The sequence below is a fragment of the Siphateles boraxobius genome, unplaced genomic scaffold (genome assembly GCF_051911475.1).
Source record: "Siphateles boraxobius isolate OS27281-9 unplaced genomic scaffold, OSU_SipBor_1 9, whole genome shotgun sequence".
Lineage (NCBI taxonomy): Eukaryota > Metazoa > Chordata > Actinopteri > Cypriniformes > Leuciscidae > Siphateles > Siphateles boraxobius.
This window is the reverse complement of record NW_027509219.1, coordinates 21,622,053-21,643,260: the sequence shown is the minus strand read 5'-3', so window position 1 is coordinate 21,643,260 and position 21,208 is coordinate 21,622,053. Positions and strand designations below refer to the sequence as shown.

At 38.2% G+C, this 21,208-nt stretch overlaps 1 protein-coding gene across 1 annotated transcript in view; it reads right to left on the bottom strand.

The window, feature by feature from the left end:
• Window positions 1-18,929, bottom strand: part of prex1 (phosphatidylinositol-3,4,5-trisphosphate-dependent Rac exchange factor 1) — a 79,534-nt gene extending 60,605 nt beyond the window's left edge. The window contains exon 1 of the mRNA XM_077223916.1: window positions 18,397-18,929. Within this exon, the coding sequence (XP_077080031.1) occupies window positions 18,397-18,540 (144 nt within the window). The 5' untranslated portion in view covers window positions 18,541-18,929. The remainder of the gene's footprint in view (window positions 1-18,396) is intronic.
• Between the last annotated feature and the right edge of the window lie 2,279 nt (window positions 18,930-21,208).

Below are 21,208 nucleotides of genomic sequence, written 5' to 3'. Positions count from 1 at the left end.
ATAAACATACCACATGGAAACTGTGAAAAACGTACACGCATAAACACCTGCAATGCACTGAACATGCACTCGTTTGTGATGATACACATTGCCGTAAGCCCCTTTGGAATGGATGTGCCTGGACAGAATATCAATGTAAAGTAAATGTACTTGCGGCATTGTTATAGGGCCTGTCGTCATGGCAATAACTTTCACAGCGGTGCCTTCCTAGTAGTTCATGTGTACATTAAAGGAATTTTCCTATACGTGTTAAGCAACATCGGCAGCAAATAATTTCCTCAAAACGGTTATGTTATGTACATTGCTGTCAGCACGTTTTTGGTTTGTTTTTACAAATTGAGGAACCAAACATATTTGCAGTGGTGACTGGACTGAAATAAGCCCTTAACTTCAGCATTAACCCAGAATATTTATTCAAAACAGGTTCATAAAAATGTACATTATTTTAAGTGCAGTATTTACCCCAGGAATTGATTTAAGGACTTTTTCTATATTTTTAAACATAGATTTAGGCTACTTAAATTATGAACAACAATAACGTGTCATCAGCAGAAAGCAGTTCTAACAATGGCACATGTGCAGATCTATACCAGAGTCTCAGAGCTGAGAGAAGGACGTGAGCGAAATCCATTCACTTTCGCCCAGCACATCTCTGCCTCAAGAGCCTGAAGAGCCATTTCTGTCACTCCTGGAGCGGTCTGACACTGAACGGCGATGGTCCACTCCAATGACCTTCTTTACGGCCTCTCTCACAGACGAGAGTCTTTCATTATCATGCCAACAGACACACCACTTAGTCCCTCTCTGATAAACAAACGCCACTGCAACTCAATTAGCCAACATTAGCAATGTCAATGTGTTGCCTTCTGCAAGTATGGACAAATGAAAATGTATTAGATTGGCTGTTTGAAATAGCACACTAACATAATCTGAGCGCACAGCATGCATGTTTTCAATATGTACAATAAAAAAAGTGCAGTACGTACAGAACTTTATTTTTAGTGTGCTACGGTAAATGAACCAGAAGTAATATCAACTGTGATTTTTTTTTAATCTCTTGGCACATTCTTCAATCAGTATATTGCTGTTGTTTAATTAAATAGTATTTCAGAAAAAAAGGTGTATAGTGTATACTACAACATACATAGTAATTATTTAATTCCAAACATATCCAACATTGCAATCTGGTCGCTCCATTTGAAGATGATTCAGCAGTGATTATCTGGTTTTCACTTTCCAGTGTTTGGTAAATGTGTGTAATAAGGAAATGAGAATTTTCCTTTAAAACATCATAGTTATTTAAAGTCATTTAAAGAATGAACGCCACCCAAAATCAGAGCAATGGATGAACTGAGGTGAAACTTTATGAAGAAGGGGGAAATAATGTTGAGTTCTCTTTACGAAAAACAAAAAGAGGAAGGATATGACTCTAGATAGGAAACGGTGCGGTGTGAAGAAGCTTTGTGTGGTCCGTGCCTGTCTGTCAGCACAGAGAATTAGGCCACATGCATGCCATGGGCTGCTAAAACTGGGAAAATCCAGGTTCTGATAAACATTGAAGTATATCTCCGACTCGCAAATCCATTCGACACACTGACTGAGGTAAAGTTCAGGCTCAAAGACTTCAAACCCTTAGGGAATAGTGTTTTTGAAGCCATTCTTGATGTGAGGGAAGTGAAGCTTCGTAGGAGAGACACAAAATATAATTTTACAGAGTAAAACACTGTGAATTCACACTATTATTTGCGCAATTATGCTAAAAAAGATGGAAATCTGACTGATGTACTTTCCCATCTCACATCACTGGAGATCTAAGCCACCAGACACGCTGAATTGTGGAAAGGCAGAAGGTCAGACATGGGCAACAAGCCTTTTGTTTGATGTGAAGCAGTCAGGCAAAGATGGTCAGACAGTAAGGTGGACTAAACCAGACTGGCCATATGCTGTCATGGACTTCAACCTCTCCCAACAGGACTGAGGGTCAAGAGCCTGCTGCCACCACTTCTGCCACTAGCAGACGTCCAGACTAGCTCTGTTCTGGTTGACCTAGCAGCGCCAAACCACAGACGGTGGAAAAAAGTATGGTGGACAATAAATGTGTACTGGGATATGGAACACAATATCATCAAAAGACACATCATTATTGCACTGTAAAAATTAACCTTTGGTTAATTGCGCATAAATGTATTTTACAGCAAAGCATTGGGGAGTCCAGATACTCACCTACAGTACTATTAGAATATTCTCTTATGAGTCATTGATATCCTGTTTTAACCACATGCAATTTAAAAGCACGTAAAGTCTGTCACACATGGCCAATACAGTGGCACTCTATTGAAATAAAGGACAAGTCTGCCTATTGCAACATGGTCTTTATAAACCTCTGGTTGTGAAACTAGGGTAAACTCAGCAATTTCTTCAAACAAGACAGCCCCACTAAATTATCAACTAAAACAAGTCAACCAAAGGTATAGCACTTAAGATTGTTAGGCAATATAGCCAAAAAATGGTCACGATAAAAAATTTCATATCAGTCGATTATCATTATGATAAATGTTAAATCCTTATTTCTTTTAAGTTTAAAAGCAGATTTTTGCTCTTGTAGGAAAGTTGTTTTTATCGATTAGTTTTATCATCAGATTACTCTTTATTATCATAAATATTTGCCAAACAGGAGAACGTTTCACAGATTGATATTACATGGTTTGTGTCTTAGAAACGCACATTTAACAGTAGCAGTAGCTTGAGATGGGACGCAGACGTAAATTTATGTTCATTACCAAAACGGAAACATCTGTAAAATAAAAAAATGTAACAACCACATTTTTAAAAGGGTAAAGTAAAAGGGTTGAGTCTTCCATTGCATTTGGATCATGTTAACCACAGGTAAAACCACACATTGCACCTCACTAACTATATTGTTTCTATGGTATTTGTTATGAAAAACAGTATCCATTTAGCATAATACAAAATGCACAAAAACTGCTATAGCTTAATAACAAAAAAGTAGAGCTGATAAATGGTCTGTGTTATTCGGTTGAAAAAAAAACTGTTTCGTTCTGCTTCTGGCTTTTTTTGCATTTTAATCTTTCTCATACGCAACAGAAATGGCAGCACTTATCAGTCAGGTAAATTGACAATGACATTAGAGCAATGGTCTGCAACATGCATGGGCAGCATTATTTGCATAGCCTAGTGCATAAATATTATATCAATCACTTATCCAACTTTTGTTATAATTTCATAGAGGAAAATTCTATCGCGATAATTATCGTTATCGTACAGCCCCAATTGTTAGCTCTGTCCTGAGCCAATTTGTTGAGAATAGTGAGCTCAAAATAATAAAATAAGATAACAGCTATAGCTGTAATCCCATTTTATACAAGAGCTTGTCAGTGGTCCGGGAGAGCCTAAATTGCTTAACACCATAAGGGAAGCTTCAGATAAGGAAAAAGCAGAAATGCAAAAAAGCATTAAGGCACACTTCTAAGCCTTCGCTGTAGCATGTGATTCCTACTAATCGAATGTAGAAACAGAAGTGAGATATTCAAAAAACAGTGATGTGCTGTTTTTACAGGCGGTACCAGAACAACATGTACAAAAGCAACTTGCATGAAAATAATGCTAAACCTAAACCCTACAGGTCATATCATGGTCCAACAAATGACAATCTGTCAAGATAACCTTTTTTAATACTTTTCTAAAGGCCTAAGATCATTTAAATGAAATTAAAAGGTGGTCTTTTTAAGAAGGATCATGCATCATATTGTTAATATAGGTAAATATGTCCCCTTTTTGACTTTGAGATGACTGTCAAAACATACATGGCCAATTTATTGGAATTAAGCAGCACAGCTTTGCTGCTTTTATGATCGGATGGTTTATACAAAAAGCTAGAACCGAAATTAACAGTATGTCTTACACTACTACCAAGGGGCTAAAGTGATAGACAAGCATGTTAAAGTTCTCTCTCCTTTAGAGTACGTCTACTGAATATTGACACATCAAACAAGAATGTTTCACATTTACATTTACAACCACAAATCATCTCTAGTAAATCTAAATATAGATCTAAATATCTAAATCTAATGGCCAAGCATATTTGCAACACTGCTTCCAAAGAAAACTCTTCACTGTAAGAACAGTTTTAATGTGTAAATTCAGATCTAAATTCAAAGTGTAGTATCTTCAGACCATCAGAAAACTGAATGCTTCAGCGTTCAGACTGAAAGAACTTACTAGGGCTGCAGCTATCGATTCTTTTTGTAATCGATTAATCTAGCACTTAATCGATCGATTAATAAAGTAATCGGATATTTTTTTGTGTGTGTGTTTTATTAACAGAATAGTTATATTAAACTTGTGTCTATTTCAGTTAAAGCTGTTATAAGTTATATACTATAAGTTATATAGTATGCAAGTTATAAAGCTATCTCATATGTGAATTTTCCTTTAAGATGTTATAATATAACCACTCTAAGCATATTTGTGTATTTCTGGTAGTTTAATACTGAAGAAGAGCTGTAACGTGACTTGTTGTTGAACACGCAGTAAAAGCTCACGCACTTTTTGTTCCGTGCGTTTTAACAGAAAAATTAGTACTCCGAATCTTTATTAAAAACCAACAGGCTGGGGACTTTAATTTTTTGTTGTTGTCTGTATTTGGCAGACGTGAAATACATACAAGGTCTCACAAAGACTGCAATACAATATTTGTTCCTCCATAACGTCCCAGTGTGTACAGTGAATGCATGCTGAAATGATTGTTGCGTGGCTACATAAAAGTTTAAGCATATGTGATGCATTGCTGCAATTGGTCTGACTGGCGTCTGTGTGTGTGTGTGTGTGTGTGTGTGTGTGTGTGTGTGTGTGTGTGTGTGTGTGTGTGTGTGTGTGTGTGTGTGTGTGTGTGTGTGTGAAGGGGTTCTTTTTTTTAGGCTATACTCTTGCAATTGAACGTGATAGTTACGTTTACTACTTAATGTCATCAAAGCTAAAAATCATATCTAGTCAAACCGCATCACGATATCGCTTCAAATACAGTATGGGATTAAAATCAGCGAACATCAATAGGCTTAGACTACGTTACCTTGTTTCAGGGAGTTAAGTGTAAGTGAATTAAGTGTGTAATGATCCCACACTTTAGACAATTTCTGCCGTTTATTTACATATTTATTCTCTGCCATCGCGCCAACTAAATTCAAAATATATGCTTCCTGAACAGGTCCGTGTGAATAAACGGTCCGTGTGAAACAATCAAATCCCTGCGCCGCGCGTATAGTGCGAATAGGAATTTAACGAGGCTTCGAGGCAGAGTTTTTGCCTCGGGGAATTTTTGTAATCGAGTAACTCGAGGAATCGTTTCAGCCCTAGAACTTACATCAACTTGAATCAACTAACCCAACCTTATGCCTACTCCATAATTTGTCCATGAGTATTCATATGTATTTTACGTAAAGTGTGATTCTACCACACAGTAGACAGCACTAAAACTGGATTGTGAAAAGTAGGCATTACAGGACTGTCACAACCTCTAATTTCCTTCAATCTGAATGAATCCAATCTGATTTCAAATTCTGAAAGTACTGAAACTTTGCAATCCGGACTTTGTCACCACGAGTATAATTGTTGTTTTTGGCATGCTGACATAATTAAAAGGAAAGCTGAAAAAAATGTCATTAGAGCTTTTTTTAGCAAATATTTTTTCAATATTCAGTCTTTCCAACTGACCAGTAAATAAGATGTAAATAAACATATGCACCTTTGTAAGAAGTAAAAAGTATGTTAATAGATCATTTATTATAAACTTCACATTGGCACAAGGTATTTTGAATGCTCATTTTTTTCTATTGATCAGATTATTTAAAGCTGCAGTAGGGAGTTTTGAGAAAATGTTTACTTAGCCTGAAAATTTGAACAAGCACAACTTACAGGTCCAACCCCCTTGCTCTCTGCTGCGCTACAGCCCTCCCTCCACAGCTCCTCCCCCACAGCGGAGCCTGCCGTGAACGCGCAGACTAGTAAGCAGGACCATCGATGACGGCGGATTATAAACAGTTATGGAACATTCAATAATAGGGACGAAATATCAACAATATGCTTTACATTGACTCGTTCAAAATTAACATATCTTTTTTCGAGTCATTTCGTTCGTTGAATGAACGAAATGACTCGGAAAAAGATTCGTTCATTTGGATGAACGAGTTCGAACAGGAGAGTCACGAACGACGGTACGTGCTCGCGCTGTGCAAGAGAGGGGTGATCAGCGCGTACACGAGCGTGATTGACACTGCTAAGACATTCCTCCTGGCTCTGATTGGTTGTTTCTGACCGGGAGCGGTGTATTTCTGCAAATGGCAATAGGACCACAGGGAGGAGCCAGAGGAGCTTGATTTTTTCACAGATTATCTGTCTCATATTCTACTGTCAGGACATAATGACAGTTTTAACAAATATTTGTTTACAAAAGTTACCTACTGGAGCTTTAATGTCTACACAAAACCTTTCAATCTGTTCAAAATTTTATTCATATTGAGGTCAATTGGATTGAGTGAGGAGTTTACATAGGCATCAATATGATTACTCACAGATTATTTAGGTGCATGTAAATGTAGCTACTTTGAGGACTGAAGGTATCTGATTAAACTAACTCGTCAATTCTGACATAAAGTGTAGTAAGTGACAGAATATTGTTAAACTATATGATGTCATCTCTGCCTTTGTCCAGGACATCATCAAACATTAAATCACCAGGCCTTCCTCCAGTTAAATGTCTCAGCACATGGTAGGACTTACAGCATCCTGCCCAAAGTTGATTTTCCCGCTTTCAACAAACAGTGCTGTTTACTTGCTGGTACTTTTGCATTCAATGAACAGTAAAGGGTCACAGAAGAACCCCCTGAGGTTCTCCAAACCACATATTTGTCTCCTTTCTCCAGTGCAAGTGAGGAGAATCTTTACAACCCAAACTGGTTCCCACAACGTGAGCAACAGCAAAACGTCCTGAATCCGATGCTCACGCTTCCTGTGAATGCCTGGCTAAAAACACACCCTGGCTCTTCCAAAGGGCCCTTTCATGGGTCTCTGTGAGAATCTGCCTCGCTGCAAAAGGGTATGAAGTAGCTTTGGATGCAAGGAAGGGGCCATTTTGGCCGGCATGGCGTGAAATCGAATAAATAAACCAAGAGAGAAGGAGGGAGAGAGGGGAAAAACCCTCTCTTTGTGCCCACGACCCAGCTAATGGACACAAAGAGCCCAGTAGCAGGAGGATGAGGTTTGAAAAGAGGGGATTCGAGCTCGCCCCTCTTTCTTCGTGACTCTGGCTCCCTATCAGCCTCAAGCAGCGGCCGCTACAACAAAGTCCTCTTTGAGTGTGGCCCCCTCTCCCGCACTTCCGCTATGAGGGGCTTTAAAGTTCATGGCTGTTTGAGCTGCTCACAGGGGTGGAAATGAGTCATGGCACCAAAGGAGAGAAAGATATGAGAGTGACAAGGGAAGAGATATAACTGATATGCTGAGCAAGGATACGCTAAAGAGCACTTGAACTTGAAGATGATTTCCAAAACTAACTTTTTAAGAAAATGAGAATGGTGTTTGCCAATGTCAAACTCTTCACCATGATGTTCGGGTGCTCTGTTTGCTAGGGAGTTGTTCAAGGTGGTTGTGTGGCCAGTATGTTCTGTGTGGTTGCTAGGGTGTTGTTAGGGCGTTCTTAGTCTCAGCCTCAGAGGTCACGCCCACGGACCGTTAGCTGAATGTCTGATGCATATGGCACAATTAACTAGAAACACTTCAGGATTTCCTAAGTCGTCATCTGATTGGTTTACTTTTACAGGATGTCCGGGAGATGCGTGTGTCGCGTTCTGTAATGGTCCGCCAGCAAACAAAGTCAATGTGCCACCAAACCCCCTTCATGTAAGTAGAAAGACACCAGTGTCAACTAAACTAACTCAACTAAATGTAAGTATGTGAAGTTCACGGCACCATTGTTGCAGTAAACTTGCATTGCATTCTTGAATTAATAATTTTTTTAGATGCATGCCTGTCTGTTATCGTAGAAACATCGACTTTACTATTTTACACCCCAAAACATGATGCGGATCATCAGGTGGTTGTCTGGGTGTTTGCTTGGAGGTTCAAGGTGGTTCAATGCAGGGTTATTATTCTTAACTAAAACTAAAACTATTAAAAACTATTTGTTAATTGAAATTGGCATTGAAAAAAATTTAGTAAAAAAATTACTAACTGTAAATATATAAATACAACTAAAAATGATATAAAAAAAAATTATAATAAACAATTACAAAAGCAGCCAGTCAGTTTTAAAGGTAGCAGCTACTGTATGTGGTTGCTGTACCCGTTACATCACATTCTGGTTATGATATGACCTGGGCCTCTCCTTTAATGTAAGATTTTTCTCCATTTTTTCATCCGCCAGGCAAAAATAATTCCGATTCCTTAGAATACTTCACACTAGGGCTGGACCCGGATATTCCAATATTTCTTTCGGTGTGTTGGTATTCGATTTGAAAATGTGACATTCAAATATTCTTTTTTTTTTTTTTTTCACACCTGGCATCCCCCTCGAAACAGTTCTCATTGAATATGTTTTACACTATAAAATCTGGTGAAATATAATACTTAACAAATAACTTCGTTATATCTACTTAATAAATATATTTGCTTCTTCTTGGACTACTAAATGTGTTCCTGCAACGGGAGTATTCTCTGACTAGAGCGCAGAACAGCGGAGTTTGTACGGACAGAAGTGCATGCATGAGCTTGTATTTTGGGTTAAGCTGCGTTGCTTTGACATTGTGGAACATAGAATAATAGAAACAAAATGTATTATCCTTTTTACCCTTATCAATCTAAATTAATCTACAGCTAAATATAGGAGACTTTGAGATATTACTGGGACGTCACGTTTATTTTTCGTTTTTCTTTATTTAAATTTCGTTTTTCGTTATTTAAATTTCGTTTTTCTATATTTAAATTTCGTTTTTATTTATTTAAATTTAGTTTTTATTTATTTAAACTTCGTTTTTATTTAAATCTACCCTACTTTGTCAGTGAGAAAAATATTATAAGACTACCTTATTAAAAATATTGCTTAAGTTAAAAGACGTGTGTGTGTGTGTTTTATATCACTAGCGCAGTGTCCGTTCTCGGAGCATATAAGCCCTGCATGCGTGAGGCGCGCCGCTTCTTTATTTAAATCTACCCTACTTTGTCAGTAATTTGTTAGTGAGAAAAATATTAGACTACCTTATTAAAAATATTGCTTAAGTTAAAAGACCTGTGTGTGTGTGTGTGTGTGTGTGTGTGTGTGTGTGTGTGTGTGTGTGTGTGTGTGTGTGTGTGTGTGTGTGTGTGTGTGTGTGTGTGTGTGTGTGATATCACTAGCGCAGTGTCCGTTCTCGGAGCATATATGCCCTGCATGCGTGAGGCGCGCCGCTTCTTTATTTAAATCTACCCTACTTTGTCAGTAATTTGTTAGTGAGAAAAATATTAGACTACCTTATTAAAAATATTGCTTAAGTTAACAGACCTGTGTGTGTTTTATATCACTAGTGCAGTGTCCATTCTCGGAGCATATAAGCTCTGCCCGCGTGAGGCGCGCGCGCATCCGGCCCGTGCCGTTCTGTAGTTTATTAAAAATGTATTAATTCTGAACGTGTCGCGTCTCGCCTGTCTATCTATATTGCACCAAATACGACACTGCACTCCCTTGTGAAGTCGTTTGGATAAACGGTTCTCGAAATAATCAAAATGCAATGGACAGACAGACATAGGCTATAGAGATTCCGAAGCTTCGAATATTCGATGTTCATTTCTACCGAAGCTTCGAAGCTCAAAAACTAGCATTCGGACCAGCCCTACTTCACACCAGAGTTTAATACTTATGGTCAATATTTTTCAGAAACTCCTAACCCTAAGATGAATAGTACTAGTGCTGCTTGTCTTGTAAAAAATCAATTGCAACACTTTGTTTTAGCTGTTTTTGATTCGGTATGCTTCCTACATAAGGTAGGTGTGTACATCACACTGCCGTGAACCGCCCTATTCACAAGAACACCCAAGTGTTTGTCACACTAACCCATCATTAAAGAGCTTGTGCATACAAAAAATCCAACACTAACTGACCATTGGACAGTACTGATACACAGGCTTGGTGCTGACATGTGGTAGTCCAGATAAGATCTCAGTCCAGATTGGATTGGCCATCTGGAAGGCATTTGGCCTCATCTCCATGGAAGAGCGATTGAGCACATGGAAAGGTGCCACGAGAGCCAGGGGTTCATTCACCACAGGGGGGAAAGGACACAGTGGACCCTGAACTGACCTATACGACGACAACAGACAGCAATCATTATCACCTCACATAGAGAGATGCTTGTTTGAGTTCTCGAACACACACATACAGTTTAATTACCTCTGGAGAGTTCTGACGTATAATGGGATTTATTTGGCTGTGAACGCCCGCAGCATTTACTTTGTCATTTACCACAGGTTTATATGCGTGTGTGTGTGCATATTATCTAATTTCCTGATGTGTCATTCCTACTTCCCTTTAGAATAATGGATTCAATGTCACTGCAGCACATTCATCCTAGTAGCCACAAAGTGTATAATTATCATTGCAGCATTGCTTCATTAGAGTCAAATTACAAAGTGTAATTTCTTCATTGATTATCATCATCATAAGAGTGGCTTCGGTGGCTGGACAAGAAGACTCTCCCTTCTCACCACAGGAAATAAAACCCACAAGATAACAACATCCAATGCTTTACATCAGCTGTGAGGTTATAACAGATTGAAGTACGGACTGAATTATTTCATTCATTACAAAATCAAATGAAAGGTTTTATGGATACATACAATGTTTTAAGTTCTACATGGATACATAAAACACAGTTCTGTCATTATTATCATGACATATGTGACTGATATTTGATATGATTCAATATTTTGAATGATCTTTACTTTTCCACACAATCTGTTATGCTCTAAAAAAGACCAAAGAAGTAATTGTTTAGTATTTTACAAGTCTTCTGAAGCCTATATCTTTGTGTGGAGAAAACACCAAAATTTAAGCTATTGTTCACTGGTGATGTTCGTCTGCAGAGAAATGCATGCAGCCAAATCACTAAACTGAACTCATTAAATTGAATTCAATATCATCGGATCAGTGCAGTTTGTTAACAAATGGTTATTCTAATTGGGAACCTGAACAGCCAGTTCATTTGAAAAGAAACAGCTCAAAAACAAAAAAAGATTGACAAATTAGCCTGATCCAGATCTAGTTCAGATCATTATTTCAATGGCCCTGTTTACACTTGGTATTAAGATGCATTTTTGTTGATCCGAATCTGATCACAAGTGGACAACCCTAAATACAGGAGTGGTCTAAAACGTTTTGAGCTTGTCCACTTCCAGAAGTAATGCAGTTAAAAACACATGTGGTCAAATGACTTACATTTCAGCCTTTTCTAAAGCTATCAAATGACTTAGCCAAGCTATCAAAAGAATTAGATTGTAGCACCACTTTTGTGGTCCTTTTATGGTGTTGTTTTTTCAAAATTCTCCTTAGAAAATGAACGAGATGACATGAAGGCCTGCATTAAAAAAAGTTCAGACAGAATGTGGAGCTACTTTATTTAAGTTCCCAAATAAATCTATTATTTACCTAAATGAATGACTTCACTGTTTAAACAGGCATTATAATCAACCTAACCAGACTAATTCCATCTCCAAGTGTTCTTTAGGACTCAAGTAAATAATTCAGTTCCAATCAGTCAATCTGACAAAGCCCACATCCATCAATACAGCACGCTCCTTTGTTTGTCCAAGTATGAGGTAAGTGGAATAAGTTACTTGCCCCCTCACACGTTCATATTTCTTCGCTTTCAGGAGCAACTGGAAAAGCCATACATCTAAAGAGATCTCACCCAAAAAAAAATCTCAAGAGTCATGACATTATGACTAGCCTCTGGCTACAAACCACAGGGGCAATTCCCTCAGGACAACTGAGGAATTCCTCAGAGCTCTCCTGGTCAAAGGGGTCAAGGGTCAATGTGGCAATGTACAGCCTTCTCTTTACTGCTGTCCTTCTCTTTGCAAAAAACATGCTTCTCAAGTAGGCTACTATTGTCTACAGCTGCATAGCAATGTTTGTGATGGGATCCAGTCACAATCAAGGCTATTGACAGTCAAGAGAGAGAGAGAAAAAACTAGTATTGTAGCTAATTCAAGTAAACAATCACGGCCGCCATACCACAGAAAAATCCAAAGAAAAAAAAAACAGACCTCATATATGCACATAAATCCTCATCAGTTGAATAATTAAACATCCAAGAACACAAAACAAGCTTTAAACCTGCTCAAAGTGGAGTTATGTAAGTGTCGGTTTAGTGCTGCAAGCCACAATCTAAAGTTTATTGAACATTTTGGGAACATCTGCTAAGAGCCTTATCCCATATGCCTGTGGTCTGCATACCTCTCCTCCGTCTGATAGTGTTCATAATCCCTAACACATGGCTTTGTTTGCTGTCTGCTTGTTTGCAAAAGATGAGGAGGTGCCAACAGGCATACCTTATCCACAAGTATTTGTTACATGGCGCCTGGCCAGGTAGATGTGATTAAATTAGAGGTGTGAGTCCAGCTAGTAAGCACAGGTGACGGCAATTACACCATCGGCTGGTTACATATTCCAATGTTTCTCTGTCTTTGATATCTGAATAAACACATATTTCATTAACACCTCAGAGGCCTCTGACAGAGCGGTCAGGAACACAGACGACTTTATCAGTTTCATGCTGTGCTTGGGACCTCACAGTGACTTTATCTAGGATTTCTAAGTTTGACTTTCAACTCAGCCATTCCAATTGGCTTAAAATACTGAATATCACAGAGAACATCAGCAGACGTTCTTACTCACAAAATCCGTCAGACCACAAAAGGCCACGGGGAGATTAGTTTTGCTGTTTATTTTGTACAAGATCCTCCCTTTCACTGCTGATGCTTTAAGATGTCCTCCTACAAAACATTAACACAAAGGCATCCTGAACATAAAAAACATCCAGCATTGATGGTTTGCCACATAAAGTTCTGTTTTTTACATTAACTAGCAGATGATTGTTTCTGCAGTGTTGCACTGGGTATGATGAATTATCCTTGGTCCAGAATCTATATACACATAAATAAATATTAAATATCAGCATTTTAGAATGATATAAGAAGGAAATGCCTCCTGAAAATTTGACATAATGGGATATATTCCATTTGAAATTATATTAAATTAAATTAAATATAAAATTTCAAAATTTAAATAATATTTTACAGTATAATAAATGTAGCCTGTGAGGAAAGACATTAAAATGCTTAAAATATTCAGACCCCATACTGTTAAACTGTAATATACAGACTAGCATTAAGATTTATTGTAAGAGTGTACAGTTTTACCAGTACCCAGGTTTATTTTGGAGGACTCTTAAAAGGGTGAAATGGACATATTTTTCCTGTCAGCTGCCTTTGACTAGTGAAAGGGACTGTTTTGGGACTGTGCCAATCGAATGATAAGTCACATTAGTTACGGCTCAGGTGACTAATTCAAAATTAGTTCAGATCTGAGCAACTGCCATTGAAATGAATGGGAATGCTAGCATATAGTTCTTTTCCAAATATTATAGACGTCCTTAGGTGTTAAAAAAATCAGAAGAGTCATCAGAAACAACTCAAACAGCTACAAAAAGCACTTTTGTATTTCAGAGCGATAGGTTATCAGAGTAGAACATGAGGAAACTCAACCCCCTCAACAAAACCAGTCACTCATCAGCATTAAAAAGGAAGCAATAATTAGCAACATCATCCCAGGGTTTGTTTGCTATCAGATTCTTGGACACAAGAAAATCGCTACTCAACTAATTGAGCTCAGATTCCTGAAATTCCTGGTGCTGACTTGTGCCTCTGTGCCATGGCTTATAACGCATGACTTGTCACAACTTTAAGACAGTGCTAATCTGTCACTTTATAGGATAGAGGAGCGTAATCAGCAGAGCTTGTGGCAGTCATGGCGAGAGCTGTTTTAGTACAGGTGGCACCGCTGCCACTGCTGACGAAGATCATCACTATTGAGCATCCGGAGGGTCTACGAGAGTCAGCGAACCAGAGTTTAATATTCAAAATGCTCAGCAACGAATCTTAACTTTCATCTACGCTTTGAAATCTCGTAGATTTGCCGATGCCGAGATCCTAGCCCTGTATAGGACGACCACTATGTGGGCACTAATATAATATGCACTACTAAAGCCATAATACAATCTTTGAATAGAATTCAGAACTGTCTTTAGAGTTGCAGTTTACACATAAAACATCAAATGAAGTAGTTTATCTAAGCTGAGGATAGTTTCCATAGTTTGGCGGGAGCAGATGTTTACCCATCTGAGCAATATGGCTGCTGGCTAGCTGGTTGCGGATCAGTTCTATAAAACCTATTTATAACCCAGAAATCTTACGCTTGTGTGTGCTTCGCTCCTGTAAGGACTGACAGAGACATCATCGGCAAGCAGGAAGCACCAGGTTGACTTCCTCCCCTGCTCCTCCATACATTCATGTCATCCTGTTTGGGTGAACAGTCTCTTTTCTTTAGGAGCCCAGCTGGGCCACATGAACTAACAACAGCTGGACTGGCAGTAAAGACATCAGAAGGGGCACGGATCCCAACCCAACACAGGAAACGGATCCTCGGACCGGTCATATGCAAACACTGAGGCTCTTACATTTAGGAACTGAAAAGTTAATTGAATCACAAGCTTCTACTTTTTTGCCCCTGAGCAAGACATTCAACCCTCAGGTTGCTTCAGGGAAACTTCCCTTGCAATTGCGTTGCTATCTTGATGGGTTAAAATGTCTGTTAAATGGGACGTTGTTATAAAGGGCAATGCTACAGACAAATACATTGACATGTTTGGTGCAACAAAAGCTTGCTTTCTTTTAGCTTCAGATGAATAATAATAAAACAAAAATTAATAATTTAATAAAAAATTGCCACCTATGCTTTATAAATATTTGCACTACAGAACTACTTTTTCTAGGAGAATTTGTTACTGGGTGGCAAGAATGCATTAAATAGATCAAAAGTGACAGTAAATAATATTTTAATGTTACAAAAAAAATTGCCTATATTTCAAATAAGCACTGTTCTTTTGAACTTTGTTCATCAAAGAATAGTGATTTTTTTTTATCATGGTTTCAACAAAAATATTAAGCAGCACAACTGTTCTAAATATTGATATTAATAAGAAGTGTCACCAAAATCAGCATATTAGAATGATTTCTGAAGGATCATGAGACAGACACTCAAGACTGGAGTAATGAGTGCTAAAAATTCAGCTTTGCATTACAGCAATAAATTACATTTCAAAATATAAAAACATAATATCACTGTTTTTTGTTTAAATAAATGCAGCATTGGTGATCATAAGAAACGTTTTTTCAAAAACATTAAAAAAAATCTTACTGAATCCAAATGTTCCTATTTCTTGCACTATTTTAGTAATAATATATTATTAATTTAATAATACAAATATAAAATTGTATATAAATGCAATTTAGAATGGACAAATGAATAGACATTTAAAACTGATTTTTACTGATAAAACTTTTTTTACATATAACAAAACAAATACTTTAAATAAGCAAATACATTTAATTCATGGTTTAATGAAATAACAAATAATCTTAACATGCAAAAAGCATTTACCAACTGCTTTTCTTTATCCATTTGTCAATAAAGTTTAAAAAAATACCGTCAGACAGTTTACTCATGGGAGTTTTGACTCAATTTCTAAGACACACCCCCTCCCCCAAGTGCCACTTGAAATAGATTTAAGAGACTTTCACTAGACATTACACAACATGTCATCATTAAAGTGGAAGTTTTTAATATATGCTGGATAGAATGTTCTTCTAACCCGAACTCTTAATCCTCAACACGTTTTGTCATCTCTGATCTAAAATTCAAAATGTAACAGAAAAGATGTTAAAAAAATTGTCCTAAAAAGGACTCTTATGGGGAATCTCTAGTTCTGCCAGCCATTTTTTAAATGACAGCCTGGTTTATTCCTTTGAAGCGATGACATTACCCTTTGTAATATCTGCTTGAGAGTCCTTGTGGAATTCCACGGATAAACAAATGCAAAAAGAGCCACTCGGGGAGCAACAAAGTCACAGTCCTGAAACCTTACAGTCTAATAAAAGTTATCTGGGTATCTTACATTAATATCTAAACAAATTCATGAGGCAATTATCAGTCTCCCTAGAGAGTGTGGCAGCCAGTGATGTTTGGCATGACAGTGTGTGTGCTGACAAAAGAACAAAGACCATCTAGCATGCCAGCCATGAGTTAAAAGGCAGACGTCTTTGATATTGATCTCAAGCACAGCTTTGTTTTTCACACCGAGGACCATGAAAAAAGTCAGAGATGCTGAATGACAAAGTGGTTATCTCCCTTTCACCTGATGCACCACCGTCCGCTTCGCTTCACCTCCGTCAACACATCTTGACGAGAGGCCGTCAGGTGCATCTGCAGGGAGTAATTTGATTGGTCCCGCTTCACTTAATGCTTCCAGATCAGATAACATCAGACGCACCGCTAGGGAGATGAAACCCTCTGAGACTCAGCAGATGAGAGGGCCCTATGATTCTTCCCATATGCAGAGAAAGAACAATAACTAGGACAAGACAAACCCATCCTTTTTCAGAAAACCCAAAAGAGTACCTTTTACTTAAATCTTTAACTGCCAAAGCCGGCTCAACGTCATCAATTGGCAGCTTCCTCACAAAGCCACTGCACTCCGGGAGCTTAACAGGCCAATATGATTATCGAGGATTGTTATAAAACTGGTTTAATAACTGTAAGGCTGCTTACCCCTCATTGGCATGTTTGTAAAAACCTCCCCAGTTCCTTTGATCCTGTTAAATTTATCCCAGGATAAAGAGGTTTTGGAACAGGGACAATGAGCTGGTGTGGAATGTGAGAAATGAACACACAAAAAAAACAACTGAATAACATGGTTTACTAATGCTAAACTAGTTTTGAAACCATGTAGGAAGGTTGGAATATGAATGGGTTTATGATTGTCTATTCTCTAATCCAGGCAAGCTATGTCATGATCTGATGCTAATCAGAGCAAGAAAACACTTGTCAAGTATGCCAAATCCCTATCTGGAGATTTCAAACACTTTCCGTATTTACTTCTATTTTATCAGTGCAGGGTCAGTGAGGCTGCAGGAGGTGTGTCACTAGCACAGATGCTCTGGGCCGAGCGGGATTGTATGCTGATGAGCACAACCTGGTGTTATCAAAAGACAAAAAACAAGTGTTTGAAAGTTATAGGGGGGTTTACTGGCTAGATTGCCCTGAAGACCTGAAAATCCCACCGCTCACATGAGTCGCTGCTGTTTTTATGAGGCAGAGCTTATAAAAGGAAATGGCACATGACCAGGAAATAAGCTATAGCCTAGTTTAAGTTAGAGCTTGTTTGAATTACTAAAAAGGCAGTAAAAGTGACAGACTCTCGTTTCTCGATTTGAGAGTGCTCACACTTAGAGTCATCTCTAAAAACTGCAGACCAGAAAAAGGCAATGGATAAGATCAGCTAATAAACTGAAACAGTCATTTAAACAGAGATTCCCAACCTGAGGCGTGAATAAGAAGGTCCAAGGTGGCACACAATATCGATATGGGTTCGCTATAAACCAATAAAACTACGAGAATATGGAATAAGATAACTAATTATGATTAATATGATTTTTAACTCCTTTTTAAAGAAAGAAAACAATATGTAATGCATGTTTTATGGAAGTTGTAGAAATGTATGTGGATGACACTCGTTACAAAATAAGTAGCCTACTAGGCTACTTTGAGTTCAGTTTTTAAAAGTGCCTTTAATAAAATTAATGATGGAGTGTGAGCCTTCTTGGTCGGGCTGAGCTAAAAAAAAAAAACGTTGGGAAACGCCGAGTTAAAACACCAACTGGAGGAAAAACATGCGCGTCCTTGCAAAGCATCAGTAACAAAACCCCCCAAGAAGTCCCGCTACAAAACAGTCCCCCGTGTTTTGTTTTGTTATGAAATGTGACTAAAAAATAACCTAGCCAACCAAATTTGTTTTAGAAAGGCTGCCTGGTTCACGTATTCTCTCTCTTCCTCTTTCTTGACGACAGTACAGTGACTTAAACACAGCTTGACAGCTTCACCGGTGCCCGTTATCTCCAGTTTATGAGCATGTAAACGAGACTGCAACAATAACCGTGCGACTGCAACATGTAACCGGGCACATGGCTGCTCAAACTGCAACACTCAAGAGAGTTTGGATAAAACCCAGTACTTACCGACTGTAGAAATGCCAAATTTCTCACGTAATCCCGTTCAGTGTTCAATATCTCATTTAAAACGCACAGTCTCAGACGAAACTGACGGCCCGAGTCCTTGCTGCTTACATCCCCGTTTTCATGTTGACTGTCCTCCTCGCTCATTTTTAAAACCGCTTTAAGAGAAGCGCCTCCAAACAAACAAACAAAAAAAATATGCCAGTTGTTTGAAAACTGAGGTGAAGATGTGGTAATTAATCCATTTAATCCGTCGCGCGCTGCTCGCAACCTCGCGACAGGATGCGGCAGGGGAAAATGTTATAGCCTATTGAAACTGAAGAAACTTCTGTTATAGTAGCAAAGCGCAACATCGAAGTCAACCGCAAGCCAATTTGCACCTCATTAAAAACACTTTCCGTTTAAAAGGTAAATCAGAGAAGTAGCCCACCGGGTGCTTGTAGTAGCTATAAATGAAGAAAGTGGCCAGAGGAGCCAAATGATGTGGAAACAGGGAGTGCACTTGAACCGATCAGTAGCCTAACCATGAAATCACTGGCAAAACCGTGCAGTAAACGCCGTAGTAGCGAGTTCACCAGAGCCCAGTGTGCACTAGGCTACACGAAAAGTGAGACGCTTGTGAGAGCTGTAGAGAGAGAACTGTGAATGCCGCTGAGGGACCGTCTGCAAGTTGCAGCGCTTGAACAATCACGTCTTCAGTTTCAATGAACTGGGGAACTGATCCCTTCCCATATTTAGATGTGTGAATATGAGAATACAATTCCTTTTGATCTCTGGCACCATCCTCCATGTCTGATTCATTTAGCTACCTAAAAGTTTTACAAAAATAAAAATGATTAGCATGGGATTGTTAAAATTGTTAAAATTATGTTCACTAACATGAAATGAAGACTCTACACATCATATCTTCAAAAAGCAGTTCATTTCTACATGGAGCGGGTCGCCTCTTCATGGGTGCCACCATGTTGATATCAAATGAGTAGCAGGTACCAGCACGAAACACAAACATCAAATGAAAAAGTTAGGAATTATTCCAACTGTTGTAGTATGAGACAAACAAACAGCTTTGGCGTGAAACCACAGCAGCTCCTAAACTAACTTCTTGCATCCAGACCAACAGGTGTCAGTATAAAATCTAAATCCACTGGTACTATGAGGGCAAATAAGAGCCAGCTATAGGGCTGCATCACATTCGCATAAATCGCATACTTCCATACTATTTATAAGTCGGAAAATATGTGACAAAAGAAGTATAAAAGAATAGGGGAAAAGTAGATAAGTGTGCATACACTTCTATACGTTTGGTCACGTGATAAGGGCAAATGGCAAATGTAGAATGTCCAGATTACACACATTCATATAACATACTTTTTTTTAGCAGCCATGGAGTGCTTATATACAAAATAAGTACCTACTCAAGACGAGAGAGTGTACGATTTTGTACACAGCCTATACGTTAAAGTCACCATGAATTCAAAATTGGCAGGTTTTTTTATGGAATATTGCAGTATTTATTATAACTGATTTATCCTAAACCTGTGCACATTTTTTTTTTTTATTCACATGCCCTCATTATATTTAATCAAAACATCTTCCCCTACCTCTTACAGATCTTCTCTGGTGATGTGTTTACTGGCATGAGGGGGTGGGTCAACCAGTCACTCACATGAGATCACAGCAGTAGCAAACCACATGATTCAACCATCCAATCAATTCCCAAAAGACAAAATCAAGTCCCCCCCCTACATTTTTTCTTATTCAAGAAGCCATGTTCCTCTGATATATGTCACAATATGCAAGAAAAGACTATCGCAACTTCCATTTCATGCCGACTTCAAGACTGCCTTCAAATATGCATACTTATAGATAGCAAAAAAAAAAACAGTAGTTGAAAAGAGTATGTCACAATATTCATAAAATAGTAGGCAAAAAGTACCCGGATGATCTAGATTCTAAAGTGTGCATCCAATGGACACTTTACCTACCCCATAGGGTCAGAGGGAGTTGGTGGAGGAGTTGTGAATGGCTGTGTAACGATGCAACTGATAATGGAACTATGACAATGAAAACATAACAAATGTTGTCAATATTACGTTCATACTGCACATTCATATTATCTAGAATGTGCTATTTTGACAGCTGCGAAGCACGTATTCAAAAGTATGGCTACCTACTTAGACAGCATGCAATTTTCGGACGCAGCTCAAAGCACTGCTATAAATAAAAATGAAGTGCACATTTATTATATAGGCCTACATGATGTGGACATGAACACTAATATCTGTTTAATTAAATCATTGGTGTTGGAACATGTGTCCATCAATTTGGCAAATTAATTTTTAATGTCCAAGAAGATGCAATAAAACATGTTTCACTGTCTGCATGGAATGTGACATCCCTGCAGTTTAAAGGGATAACGTTAGTTCATGGAAAAATGAAAATTCTGTCATCATAACTTACCCTCATGTCATTTCACACCTGTAAAATAAGGTATTTTGAGAAATATCTCAGTTTATTTTCTCTGAAGGCTACAATGGAAGTAAATGCTCACCAAAACTGTTCATTTACCAACATTCTTCAAAATTTCCAATTTTCTTTTATGTTTTGCACAAGAAAGAAAGTCATACATGTTTGGAATGGCATGAGGGTGAGTAGCTAAATGATAGATTGTTTGTTCTGATGCACAGAGACAGTCAAGGCTTTGTTTGTACAGTCTGTGCCCTTGAGGTGATGCTTCCTCAGCATGACAAACAGTCATCAGAGCTTATCCACATCCTGTTTACACCATCACAAAAGACTAAAACCAAGAGTACAG